The sequence below is a fragment of the Arvicola amphibius genome, chromosome 8, assembly GCF_903992535.2.
Source record: "Arvicola amphibius chromosome 8, mArvAmp1.2, whole genome shotgun sequence".
In the NCBI taxonomy this organism is placed as follows: Eukaryota; Metazoa; Chordata; class Mammalia; order Rodentia; family Cricetidae; genus Arvicola; species Arvicola amphibius.
In genome coordinates, this window is record NC_052054.1 from 98,643,028 (window position 1) to 98,655,682 (window position 12,655).

The 12,655-nt window shown below is 52.1% G+C and overlaps 1 protein-coding gene across 1 annotated transcript in view; it reads right to left on the reverse strand.

Moving 5' to 3' along the window:
* Window positions 1-1,461: 1,461 nt before the first annotated feature.
* Window positions 1,462-12,655, reverse strand: part of Crocc2 (ciliary rootlet coiled-coil, rootletin family member 2) — a 61,885-nt gene continuing 50,691 nt past the window's right edge. Inside the window, exons 29-32 of the mRNA XM_038340768.1 lie at window positions 7,957-8,052; window positions 6,932-7,078; window positions 4,348-4,479; window positions 1,462-1,530 (exon numbers count right to left, since the gene is read on the reverse strand). Of these exons, the coding sequence (XP_038196696.1) occupies window positions 1,462-1,530; window positions 4,348-4,479; window positions 6,932-7,078; window positions 7,957-8,052 (444 nt within the window). The remainder of the gene's footprint in view (window positions 1,531-4,347; window positions 4,480-6,931; window positions 7,079-7,956; window positions 8,053-12,655) is intronic.

Genomic DNA, 12,655 nt, shown 5'->3' on the forward strand with positions numbered 1-12,655 from the left:
TCCAAGGGAACTGCAGCCAAGGGAAGGAGGAAGGTGAGAGCCAAGTAGAAAGCCCCACTTTCTCAGTCCTTGGTGGGTCAGGCCCTTCCACTCTCCTACGCAAGGCTCAGTGTTGGCTGATACCTGGAAACTGTAGATGGGCATAGACCAGGCCACCTTTGCCACCACCAGCTTATCCTTTGTCCAGGGGAGCCATTGCCAAGGGTCTCTGTGCTCTTCCTTTCAGAACTTCAGGATCTTTCTTCACACTGTCTTCAGTGAACCAGCCTGTCTTCCCACCTTGGCTGTGCAGGGTCTGGTTCCTAAGTTCAGCCAAAGGTCTGACAGGATGGCTGGTTTTAAGTCTGGTGGTCTTGGAGTCAATGACAGGCGGTCACACACCCCGGCCACAGCTACATGACTGCAACTGGATGGGCTCCAGGAGCCTCTGGCCTTTCCTGCCCCATGCCAGGATCCTCGAAGATGCTTTGGGAGGTTCTGGCAGAAGCACAAGCCATGGGGCAACCTGCACTCTGTGGGTGTAGGCAAGCACTTCCCAGGCTCACCGATCACCTAGAGGTACTGGAAATGCCATTTACAATGCCAAAGAGGCTGGCTGGAGGGGAAGAGAAGCCATTCTGACCACTGCTGAATAGGAGAGAGGTTTACAGATGCCAACAGGTGAGGCAGAAGCAGGCTCTGGTAAAACAATGGCCTCGGTGTCTCCATTGCACCAAAGCACGATTCCCTATTGGCATTTGCCAGCACTTTTGATGTGAAAATGGGAGATGCTGGAACAGCTTCTTATCTCCCATGGCCAGCGAGTCACGGACTTGTAGCTGAGCCATTTCCAGCCACCTGCCACCACATCGGGACTGCAGTTCCTGGATGTGGAAGAGTCTGTGGCCTCTGGATATGGGGTGTGGTGGCTGGCCTCGCAGGACACTGTGTTTTTGGCTCTTGCCGGTGGAAATGTTTTCCATGTGTTTCCCTGTGTTTACAGATCCGAGGGCATGGAATGCAGCCCGTGGTGAGGGAGCTGGTCTGACAGGGCCCAGTCACCAGTGCTTGGCCCAGTAGCAGGGCCAATGTGGGAATGGATCCTTGGGCTGGTATGGGCTGAGGAGTGGTCAATGCGCCTGCTCCTTGCAGCAGGAAGGAATATTAAAGAGCAGTGCCCAGCAATGTGGTCCAGCCCAACCAATGTGTCCCCCACAGGCAGGACTTCTGCAGTCTGAGGAGGAGCTGAAGGAATAGCGTGCTTTGGTTGGTAGCTGCCTATATGTGCATTTTCTCACGACACACCAGTGCTTGCTGGGCTTGGCCCCTCCAGTATAGTGGGCATAGCACCAGTTTCCCCAGTAGCACAGGGCCCTAACGTCTCCCCCAGAGCCTGCTGTTCCGGCTGGTTGCTGCAGGCCACCCAGCACAGGGAGGTAGCGAAAGGAACTGCAGTGGAGGCCATTGCTTAGCTCAGAATGTCTAGTCACTGTGGGCCTGCTGCTGTTGCCGCCACACTGCCTCGTCCAGTTGCTTCTTCAGGCTAGCCACCTAGGGACAAAGTAGAGCTTCAGTCAGGTGGGAAGTGACCCATGGAGAGTTACGTCAGGAAGGGCTGGGGTAGGCTGCAGCCCATAGCTCCCAAGGGAGTGTGCATGGGCTAGAAACAGTGGGTAGACAGGCAGAAGGACTCATTTTATCCAATTAGGCCTGCCATGATGGACATCGGTGAGCATCCTATGAATAGTGAAGGGGATTGTTTTTTTTCTGTTAAGGCCAGAAATATACTTAGAATGACTGGGTTAAAATAAGCATCGCTAGTAGGTCATGGAAACTAAATTAAAGGTAATATTGGGCAGTTACTTTGCCTCTCTGCATCTCTTGTTTCCTTTCCATAAAATAAGGGGTTTTGACCATCCAGGTTCTTATGACTCAGCAGTTCAGCTGTGAGCTGTGGCAGGCTCAGCACATATGTACTTGTGTGCATGCACTGTATGCACACTCCTGAGGCTCTGTGTACACATGTACTTCTGCGCGTGCTCTGTATGCACACTCCCGAGGCTCTGTGCACACATGTACTTGTGTGAGTGCACTGTATGCACACTCCCGAGGCTCTGTGCACACATGTACTTGTGTGAGTGCACTGTATGCACACTCCTGAGGTTCTGTGCACACATGTACTTGTGTGAGTGCACTGTGTCCACACTCCTGAGGCTCTGTGTACACATGTACTTGTGTGAGTGCACTGTATGCACACTCCCGAGGCTCTGTGTACACATGTACTTGTGTGAGTGCACTGTGTCCACACTCCTGAGGCTCTGTGCACACATGTACTTGTGTGAGTGCACTGTATGCACACTCCTGAGGCTCTGTGCACACATGTACTTGTGTGAGTGCACTGTATGCACACTCCCGAGGCTCTGTGCACACATGTACTTGTGAGTGCACTGTATGCACACTCCTGAGGCTCTGTGCTCAGATGTACTTGTGTGAGTGCACTGTATGCACACTCCCGAGGCTCTGTGCACACATGTACTTGTGTGAGTGCACTGTATGCACACTCCTGAGGCTCTGTGCACACATGTACTTGTGTGAGTGCACTGTATGCACACTCCCGAGGCTCTGTGTACACATGTACTTGTGTGCATGCACTGTATGCACACTCCTGAGGTTCTGTGCACACATGTACTTGTGTGAGTGCACTGTATGCACACTCCTGAGGCTCTGTGTACACATGTACTTGTGTGCATGCACTGTATGCACACTCCTGAGGTTCTGTGCACACATGTACTTGTGTGAGTGCACTGTGTCCACACTCCTGAGGCTCTGTGCACACATGTACTTGTGTGAGTGCACTGTGTCCACACTCCTGAGGCTCTGTGTACACATGTACTTGTGTGAGTGCACTGTGTCCACACTCCCGAGGCTCTGTGTACACATGTACTTGTGTGAGTGCACTGTGTCCACACTCCCGAGGCTCTGTGTACACATGTACTTGTGTGCGCGCACTGTGTCCACACTCCTTAGGCTCTGTGCTCAGATGCACTTTCCCAACCTACTCAGCTGCTCATGTGCTGATGCTCTCCCCATGACTCAAAGGACAAGTGTGGAGCCACCACTGCTCGCTGTACACACCAGGCAGTCTCTGCATGTCCCTCGTGCCTGCATGTCCCTCAGGGTCATGGCTATCTCTGACTGGAAAACCCATGTTCTGCCACTCATTGATCTGTGGATGACCCATGGAGTCACTCATAAAAGGGCAGACATACAGCGTATGCTAGGAACCAAGGCTCCCGACAGAGGTCATGTGGTTACCCTTGGGGTGCCATGGGGGCAGGGGCCCTTCCTTTTCCCTTCTGCAGTCCCGCTCAGAGGACAGCGGCTGCTGGCCCTACCTGCCTTTCCAGGACCATCACCCTCTGCTGGTGTATCTGCTCACGGGACTCTAGAGCCTGTGTGGCCTGCAGCTGGGCCTCGTGGAGCCTCTCGGCCTCAGCTGCCAGGTCCCGCTGGTGCCGGGCAGCCAGCTCTCGGAGCCGCTGGGTGTGGGCCTGTTCCAGCTTGGCCATCTGGGCCTGGAGTGAGAACACAGGCACTGAGGGCTGCCGGGATCCTGGGGTCAGGTCCAGTGGGATGCCCCACCCTACCTTTGGGGCTGCACTTCCTGTCTTGGCCCCACTGCTTTCGGCTGGGGTGCTGGCCCTGGCCCAGAACCAGCCACAGACCTGGAGCTGGCATACATATTCAGCCCATGGGTTTTGAGTCCAGGCCACCTGCTAAGGGTTTTGCTGGGCAGGAGCCCAAGCCACAGGCCCCAGGAGTGGGCCTCAAATCTGTGTGAACAGCATCCCAGGTTCCCTTGGAGGTCACTGAATTTTGATGATTATTCACCCTCCCTAAAGGTAGTCAGCTGGAATGGGGGGTGTCCCATGGTGGAAGTGGAGACTGAACCCTCAAAGGAGCACAGGTTGGTATCAGGCCCTGGGCTTAGAAGACATATATGGCTCCATCCTCCAAGCATGCTTGATCCTCCATTCTGTTTCTTGTGCCATTCAGCCGGGCTCACAAAGGGCTCACCAGTCGCTCCCCCCACTCCTAAAAGACTGTCCCTAGTGCTGACCCAGTTCTGTCGGGAACTCTGAAGGGGTCTCTGGTGGATTTCACTGTTGTCTCTCAGTCTCAGCTTGGCACTTGTCACAGACAGTGACCTGCCTAGCTGCCTTTTCTGTACACGTGCCTGTATACACAGGTGACATTCACAGGCATGAGATACACGTGGGCCCACCCCTTGAGGGCCACACCATTTGAACCTGCCCCAGGTTTACCGCCCAAGCTTACATACCATAGAACACCACCGACTCAGCTCACCTGCAGCTGCTGGCTCTGCCGCAGGGCTCCGTCTACTTCCTGCTGTAGGCTGCTCAGAGACTGGAGCAGCAGCTCCTTCTTGGCCCCCAGCATTGCTGTGTCCTCCTCCTTCCTCAGGGTCTCCTGCTCTGCCTGCAGGAAGAGGGAGGCAGAACCGTTAGAGTCTTTCTGGAAAAGGTGCAATATGAGGTCAGACTTCCCTCTGGAGAGTAAAGGGCGCTTCTGGGATGGAATCCAAATCTCCCAGCGGAGTCGGCAAGGGTACTGCCCCTTGTCCAGGTCTATTGGCATCTGCAGCCACAGCAGGAGTTAAGGAGAAGTGGCAAGTATCTGCCCTGTTTTGGACTAGCAGAAGTTCCTGTGGTGATCCTTGGTAAGGGATGTGGCATTTGAAGACCTATGTCTCTACCTCTCCCTCAGGCTTCTTGAGCCCTACATGCCCCTATGCCCTTTTGCAATGCACAGGACCTGCTAAGTGCACAGCCAAAGCCATGGATATGACTATGGTCATTGTCACAGTGCCAACAAGCCTGTGTCAGAGTGGCATAGCTCTCTCTGCCATCCATCCTGGGACAGAGCCCTCTTAGTCACTCACCCCCACCATGGGGGATACGGGCTAGGAGGAGTAGCCTGGAGGTTAGCTGTGAGACATAATCATATTCCATGTGGAGGTCAGGGATCCTTTGACCCTGCAGCTGGGACCTCAGGAAGACAGAGCTGATGAAGAATCCTCTCCTTTGAGATCAGCAGAAGCCTACCTACACACACCAGGAGCCTGGAGTGGCTGCACGTGCTCTTGGAAACTTAGGGGATCCTGGCTTTATAGTTTCACCAGGTCGGCCATCACCAAGGCAGGATTAGAGCCAGTCTGCCTCTGTGCTCGCTGCTGTGCCTGCCTGCTGCTGGCCTGCTGGGCTCATGTTCCGTGCCATGCAGCACCCTTTCCAGTGCTAGAAAAACCCACTTTTGTCATCTGGGGCCTGGAGCCCACGCGAAACTCTCAGGGACCTTGGGATATAGTGAGCCGTTTGCACGGGCAAGGTTATAAGGTCAGGGTCTGAGCCCTAAAAAAATAAAAACCTTCTTCTTCAGCACTGAGGAAAAACAGAGTTCTCTCCGCTGAAAAGGGAACCCTGTTTCTTTAAAAAAAAAAAAAATCTAGCTATACTGCTAGAAATGCATGTTATAAAGAGAAGAGAAAAGTGAAATCCAAAATAAATAATGTCCACATCCGGGTTTCCCCTCCTGAGACACCAATAAAGGGTTTATGGGTTTGTGGGCCCCTCACAGCTGACCTCCTGGAACTAATTAGCTGTTCCTGCCCTCCCCCTCTCAGGCCCCAAGGACCCAGTGCTGGCATTATGCCCATAGCTTGCTCTGTTACCCCTAGGCAGTGCCACCTCCCCTTGCCCTAGCAACCTCCAGGAAGGCACGATCCTACTCTCCACCCAGGCTCAGGCTGGGAATAGCTCATCCTTCCCTCCAGCAGCTACAGGAAGACTCCGGTGACTATATCCTACTGATATCACCTTCCTTTTGTGGGAGGGCAGGTGGCCTTTTACAGACAAGCTGGTTGGCAGCTTTTGTAACTACCCTGGCCTGCTGGCTCCTGTGCCCTGGGCAGGCTGGGGTGGAGGGCAAGTCAAGAGGCCTTGAGAGGGGCAGCCTACCTTGGAACCCATGCCTGAGGCCCTCAATGTCTCAACTCAAAACATTCTTGCTCTGCTGTTTTGCAAATGGAGACCCAAAAAGCCCTGAGTAATCAAGTTGCTGATGCTACTTGGCCAGCCTGGGAGATTCTATCCTCCCCTCCTCCCCTCCGACATGCCATCTCCTCCTGACTCTCTCTGGAGCCAGTACTCTGGGCCTTTTCTGTCTTGGAGAGGGCAGCGAGTGTATCAGAGCTCTGTGATCACAGTCTAGCCCGGTGCTCTGCAAAGCTAGCTTGAATGGGCCATGTCTTGCTCCTTTCTGCTTCTTTGTAGCATAGTGAACACTGGGTTGCACAAATTCTGTCTTGTATCCTAACTTGTGCTGAGCAATGACCATCCCTAGTCCTACACAGCATCAACACTGTCCGGGTCTCATGGCCTGCCTGTCTGCTCTGCTCTACATGAGCTCAGTGGTACTCTCCATGAGAAATAAGTGTGTGTGTGTGTGTGGGGGGGGTACGACAGGCTATGAATATGGAGAGAGGTTTGCAGAACCGACACAGGGCATGACATCCTCCAAGTCGGGTGCTATTTCCACTGTGAACAGGGACCCAGGGACCCAGGGACCCAGGAGGTAGCTCATATTGGGGCAGAGCTGGCCACAAAGGGGCGGTCCAAGGAGGGTGTTTCACCTCCCTCAACGACAATCAAGAGTGGTGCATTGCCACCACCAGAGGTCTCTACAAGGTGCTTTGAAGCTTTGGGGCCGGCTCTGAACTTGGCACCATTGCCAGGCCAAATGCAGACACTGAAGCCTGCTGGACCAATCTTTCTTTTCCCAGCATCCGCTCTCTGGCCATCCGTGGATCTTCCCCACTTCTTGCAGCCCTTCCCTCCATCTCTAGGAATCTTTTTCGCCTCAAAACCAATACCTGTATGAGGCGCGTGCGCAGCGCCGCGAGCTCCCCCTGTAGGCGGGCCCGCTCCGTGCGCAGGGAAGTGGTTTGCTCCCGCAGAGCTCTCCTCTCTGCCCGCTGTGTCGCTGCAGCTTCCTGTTCCCTGCGACTCTGCAGGAGCACCTGGGTGGAGAGAAGCTGCATGTGCGTGGGCCAGGGATGGAGATCCTTGGCCTCTCAGAACCAGTCTGTCTGAAGAGGGTCTTGGGCTCAGCTTATTGTTTTCCCTCAAACCTGCTAATAACCCCTCCTTCTGGAGGTGCCTAGTGTAGAGCAAGAAAGTCAGTTCTCTGACTCCCTATGGTGTCCTTCCATCCGGGTTTCCTGCCTGTCATCTGGGAATTGGATGCTGTCTGGGTCACTGCACAACTTCACATTTGCCTCTGGTATCTGCCTAGGCTTCCTTTTTTTTTTTTTTTCTTAATGAAAACATTTAATTGTGGTGGCTTGCTTACAGTTCAGAATTTAGCCCATTATTTTCCAGGTGGGAAGCAAGGTGGCGTGTGGATAGACATGGTGCTGAAGAATGAATGGCCTGAGGGGTCTTACATCTTGATCCCGAAGGCAACAGGAAGTGATCTGACTCACTGGGCATGGCTTGAACATATATGAGACCTCAAAGCCAGCCTCCACAGTGACACACTTCCTCCACCAAGACCACACAGACTCCTAATAGTGTCACTCCCTTTGAATGTAAAGTGTTTTTTTTTTTTTTTTTTTGTGTGTGTGTGTGTGGTTTTTCGAGACAGGGTTTCTCTGCGTAGCTTTGGAGCCTGTCCTGACACTTGCTCTGTAGACCAAGATGGCCTCGAACACACAGAGATACACCTGCCTCTGCCTCCCGAGTGCTAGGATTAAAGGTGTGAGCCACCGCCGCCCCTAGGCCTCCTTTTATGCTGAAGAACTTTTTAGGTTTTCAGATGCAGCATCTTGTCACAGTGAGCAGGTTCATTGCCTCCTGGTGACAGACAGGTAGACCCTTTCCTCCTGGGGTCCCTTACCTGCTTCAGGGGCTCCAGCTGCCTCCCCTTCTCTGTAAGGCTCTGAGTGTGCCTGCTGCTCTCTTCCAGGGCCTGGCGCAGGGTGTCCACTTGTTCCTAGGGAGGGAGAGAGAGAGAGAAGAAGAAGGAGGAGGAAGAGGAGGAGGAGAAGGAGGAGGAGGAAGAGGAGGAGGAGGAGGAGGAGGAGGAGGAGGAGGAGGAGGAGGAGGAGGAGGAGGAGGAGGAGGAGAGAGAGAATCTGAGCATCATGGTGTCTGCTGGAGAGCCTGCAGATGTGTGGGATGAGAAAGCCAAGGCCATGGTTGAGATGTGCTGTGCTTTAACTGGTCAGTGGACGGTGCAACAGCAGAGGGATGGAGGACTCTTTAGATGTCCTTTGGCTTCATTAGGAAGGACAGAACAGGGGCTGGAGAGATGGCTCAGAGGTACTGAGTTCGGTTCCCAGCAACCATATGGTGGCTCATGACAACCTAGAACGAGATCTGGGGCCGTCTTCTGGCATGCAGGCGTACATGCAGGCAGAACACTGTACATATAATAAATAAATCTCTTTTTTTTAAAAAAAAAAAAGGACAGAACAGGCTATCAAGCACCCTAAACCTGTTCCTTGGGCCCTAACTGATGAGGAGTTGAGGGGCGTGTATGCATGTGTTCATAAGGCTTGTGTACATGTGTGTAGGTGCATGTGCCTATACATGGGGAAGCTAGAAGGATGTTGTACGTCGTCCATGATTATTCTCCACCTTAGTTTTTTTTTAACTTATTTTGTTTTATGTGTGAGAGTATTTGCCTGCATGTACATGTGTGTACTGCACGCATGCCCGGTGCCCGAGAAGGCCAGAAACGAGCTTTATTTGACTGGATTCCCTAGAACTGGAGTTACGGAATGCTATGTTATGAATGGTTATGAGAACCACCACGTGGGTGCTGTGAATCGTATATATACTTGGGTTCTCTGCAAAGGAAGCAAGTGCTTTTAACCCCCGAGCCATTTTTCCAGCTCCTCCTCAATTTTTGAGACAGGGCATCTTACCGAACCTAGAGCTCCTTTATCCCACTAAGCGGGTTGGTCAGTGTGCTCAGGGCTCCACCTGCCCCCTCCTCAGTGCTGAGGTCACAGACATACCCCTGTCTACTCTGTGCTCATTCACCTGTCCGATCACGCTGGCTACCATGGTTTTGATATTCTCCTCCAAAATTTTGTTACCATGTCTCAGATATCATCTACCTTGTAAACAGACAAAACCAAACCAAAAGCACCCAACCAACCAACAGCCATTAAGTCCACACAGACATAAAGACCCAAGCAAGCTGTCTTCTGCTGCACCAGAGCCCAGCCCCTCTAGGGAGCATGTGCACAAAGGAGGCCCAGCTCAGCTGGTAGAGTGTGTGCCTAGCTTGCATGAAGTCCTGCGTTTGATCCCTAGCACCACATCAACCAGGCATGATGGTGTTTTCCTGTAAAGGAAGTACTAGGGAGATGGAGGCAGGAAAATTAGAAGTTCAAAGTCACCCTTAGGTAGGTACTGAGGCTAGCCTGGGCTACATGACTCTGAAAAAAATAAAACCTACCAACGAGACAAACAAACAGAAACTACTGCAGGACACACACCAAATCACAGCTAGGGCAAACTGAAGAAGTTCAAACACCAATAGTCACGTATTCCCCATTAACAAAGTAGAAAATGGCAAAAAACCCCAATAACATAGAGTATTATTTGAGATAATACTCTATAGATACATAGATGAGATGCAAACGAGAGAAGAGATAAAAGTTGATTATTTGAAAAGACAGACTTTGAGTAAGGCAGATTAAGAAAAACAGACTAGCAATGCAATGGTTAGGGACAGCGGGGTGTATGGTTCCAGACCACACCTCCACCCAGAAAACCATTGTGCATATGCACACATTCATGTAACATATTTGCACCTGTGTATAAGCCATCTGAGGTTGCGGGTGTTGAGCAGATGCATATACAGGTTCTTGGCATGCCTAACTCCCAAATGACATGCCCGCCGATCCAAAAAGTGGCAGAGACAAAGACTGGCCCGGAATGGAGATTAGAGTGCAAAGCAGGAGCTGTAGGGTGGAGTAGGTACCCTGTCTTTGAAAAGCTGATTCCTGTGCAGTTTCTATCCCTCCATTGATAGACAAGGGCAGGAAGCGCAACAATTCTTTTTATAGCATGAAATATTCTTAGCACAGATAAATCCAAACAAATGTGACATCATTAAGGGATTACAGCTGCAAACAGTTGACAGCAACTGTGGCCTCATGTCTGCGGTGTAAGCGGTGTAAGTCCCGGCAAACGTGCGCCTCCAAGGTAGGCCAGGTGCCTCCGGACTGGAACCCAGAGTCCTGAGGCTTTTGTGTGCTGGCAGGAGAGAGAGAGAGAGAGAGAGAGAGAGAGAGAGAGAGAGAGAGAGAGAGAGAGAGAGAGAGAGAGAGAGAGAGAGGTGGGGGGGAGAGCGCACGCAGTGGGCTGTGTAACGCCAGTGGAGTTGTTCAGGGTGTGCTTGCCACAGGGGAGGCTTGGGCGGGAGTCCAAGGACTCCAGGCGCCGCTGGGACTATGGGGCTGTGACCTGGTGCCACAGAGAACATCAGTGGCCTCTCCACTGGGTCATGAGGAATGTGCATGGGAAGGGGGGCGATTCTTGATTCCTCTGCTTGAAATCCTGTCCAGATGCATGTGTCCTGGTGATGGGTGGATGCATGTCCTCATGCTGCGGACATGGCCGTACATACAGCTGGGTTCCTGGGGTAGTCCTGTGCGTCCTGTCTTTCTTCTGGGTTCCTAGGACAGTCCTCTGTGTCTGTCATTCTGCTGGGTCCCCTGAATAACCCTTGTGTCCCATTTTTTTTCTCTTGGGTCCCAGGATAGCCCTGTGTGCCTTGTTGTTCATCTAGATTCTCAGGGCAGCCCTGTGTGCCCTGTTGTTCTGCTGGTCCTGGAGTAGCCCTGGCAACGGGAAGGAGTTGCTCTCAAACAAGAGTTGTACTGTTTGCATAGCACAGCCTACCATTTAATTAGAAAAATATGTTTTTAATTAACTTTTCCTTGACAAACACATTGGCTTATGTGAACCAAGTGGTGGTGGGGGGAGCGGGGGCCGGGGAATCAGTCCGTGAAAGTGAAAGAAGTTGTAGAAAATGCAGGGCTTGCTTTGGAATATGCCCTAGGTTTGGCAGAGCCAGGAGGGCACTAGGCCAGCCCTGTGGGGGCCAGCAACTACCCAGCTGTGGCAAGAGGGGGAGGCACGAGGAAGCCATAAGGGTAGCCATGTCCCAAGGTCTCCAGCTGGCCAGGAACAAATGGCACTTTTCTAGGGTTATGGGGAAAAGATGGCATAATGTTGATAGGTTCTGTTATAAAAAGCAAAGTGAATGCTTAATTGACTTGAGAGGTGATTATGGACGGGGAGAACAGGGAGACGCAGAGCTGCCCATTGCACCTTGAGGGTGGGAGGCCCCAAGGGGAGATCTCCCAATCCCAGGAAACCTGGCTCATGTGGATAAGGTGGTCCCCTGTCCCCCTCAGGACCCCACACTGGTAAGCTTGAAGCAGAGGGCCCCTCTACAACAGTGTCACTGGGAAAGCAGGCCTTTGTCTCTTTGTTCCCAGGATGGAGGGTCTTTGGAAGGGGGAGACACTACTCTGATGCAGGCCATCAGGGTTTCTTACACCAAGGGGGATGCTTGGGACCTTTTCCTGCCTTTCCCTTCAGCCTAAGATGTCAGGATGGAGTCACTGAGTTCCCACTGGCTCTGCCCCCACTCTGACTTCCAACAACAGCAGAGGGTCCCCTCTTCACAGATTCGCAAAGTCAAGAACAAAGTCTGGAAGAGTGCTCGTCAGAGGGGTTGGTTTGAGGCCCTCTAACTAAAGTGAGTATTGTTTTTAAGGTGAGGTGGGGCAGGAGCCAGAGTTCCAACAAGCAGAAAAATGCCAGTCACAGGCCAGGATGCAGGGAAGACTGATGACCCAAGTTCTGGATTTGGGGGAACGGTGGCAAGAAGGAGAAGTGGGAGACAGAGGCCAGGAATCTAACTTAGGACCCAGGATCAGAAGACTTGAGTTTAAGACAAAGCACTGAGAAGAAAGTGATAAAGAAAAGGGTTTTGTTTGTTTGGTTGGTCTATTCTTATACTGGAGATTGAGCCTAGGGCCTTGCATAGGCTAGACAAAAGCTTTACTACTGAGCCATATCCTCAGCCATTTTCCTGGACTCAGGGTTTTACGGTGTTGCCCAGGCTGTCCTTGAACTCCCTCAATGTTTTAGTTCAATGCCCTTGAACTTTCAATTTTTTTTTTTTTTTTTTTGCATCAGCATCTGGAGTGGCTGGAGTTACAGTCCTGGCTGAGAAGTTTCTGAAGTGGGAAGGATGTGAGGAGAAGGCAGGGGATTCAGCTCTCCTCGTGGAGAAAGCTCACAGCAGACAGGCAAAGGGGATAAGAGGGGCTGTGGCAAGCCAACATTTTGGTAATTCACACAGCCCTGCCTGGCTTGGAGCTTTCTTGTCATATGAAGCAGGTTGCCTTTGAACTTGTGGCAATTTTTCTGCCTCTGCCTCCTGAGTGCTAGATTCATCACCACACCCAGACTTGGCAACGTATTTGGATTTTAAAGGCAAGTGAGCCCTAAGAAAAAAAATCTGCAAAGTGTCACATCGTTACAACATACCTGAGATGCTGCTC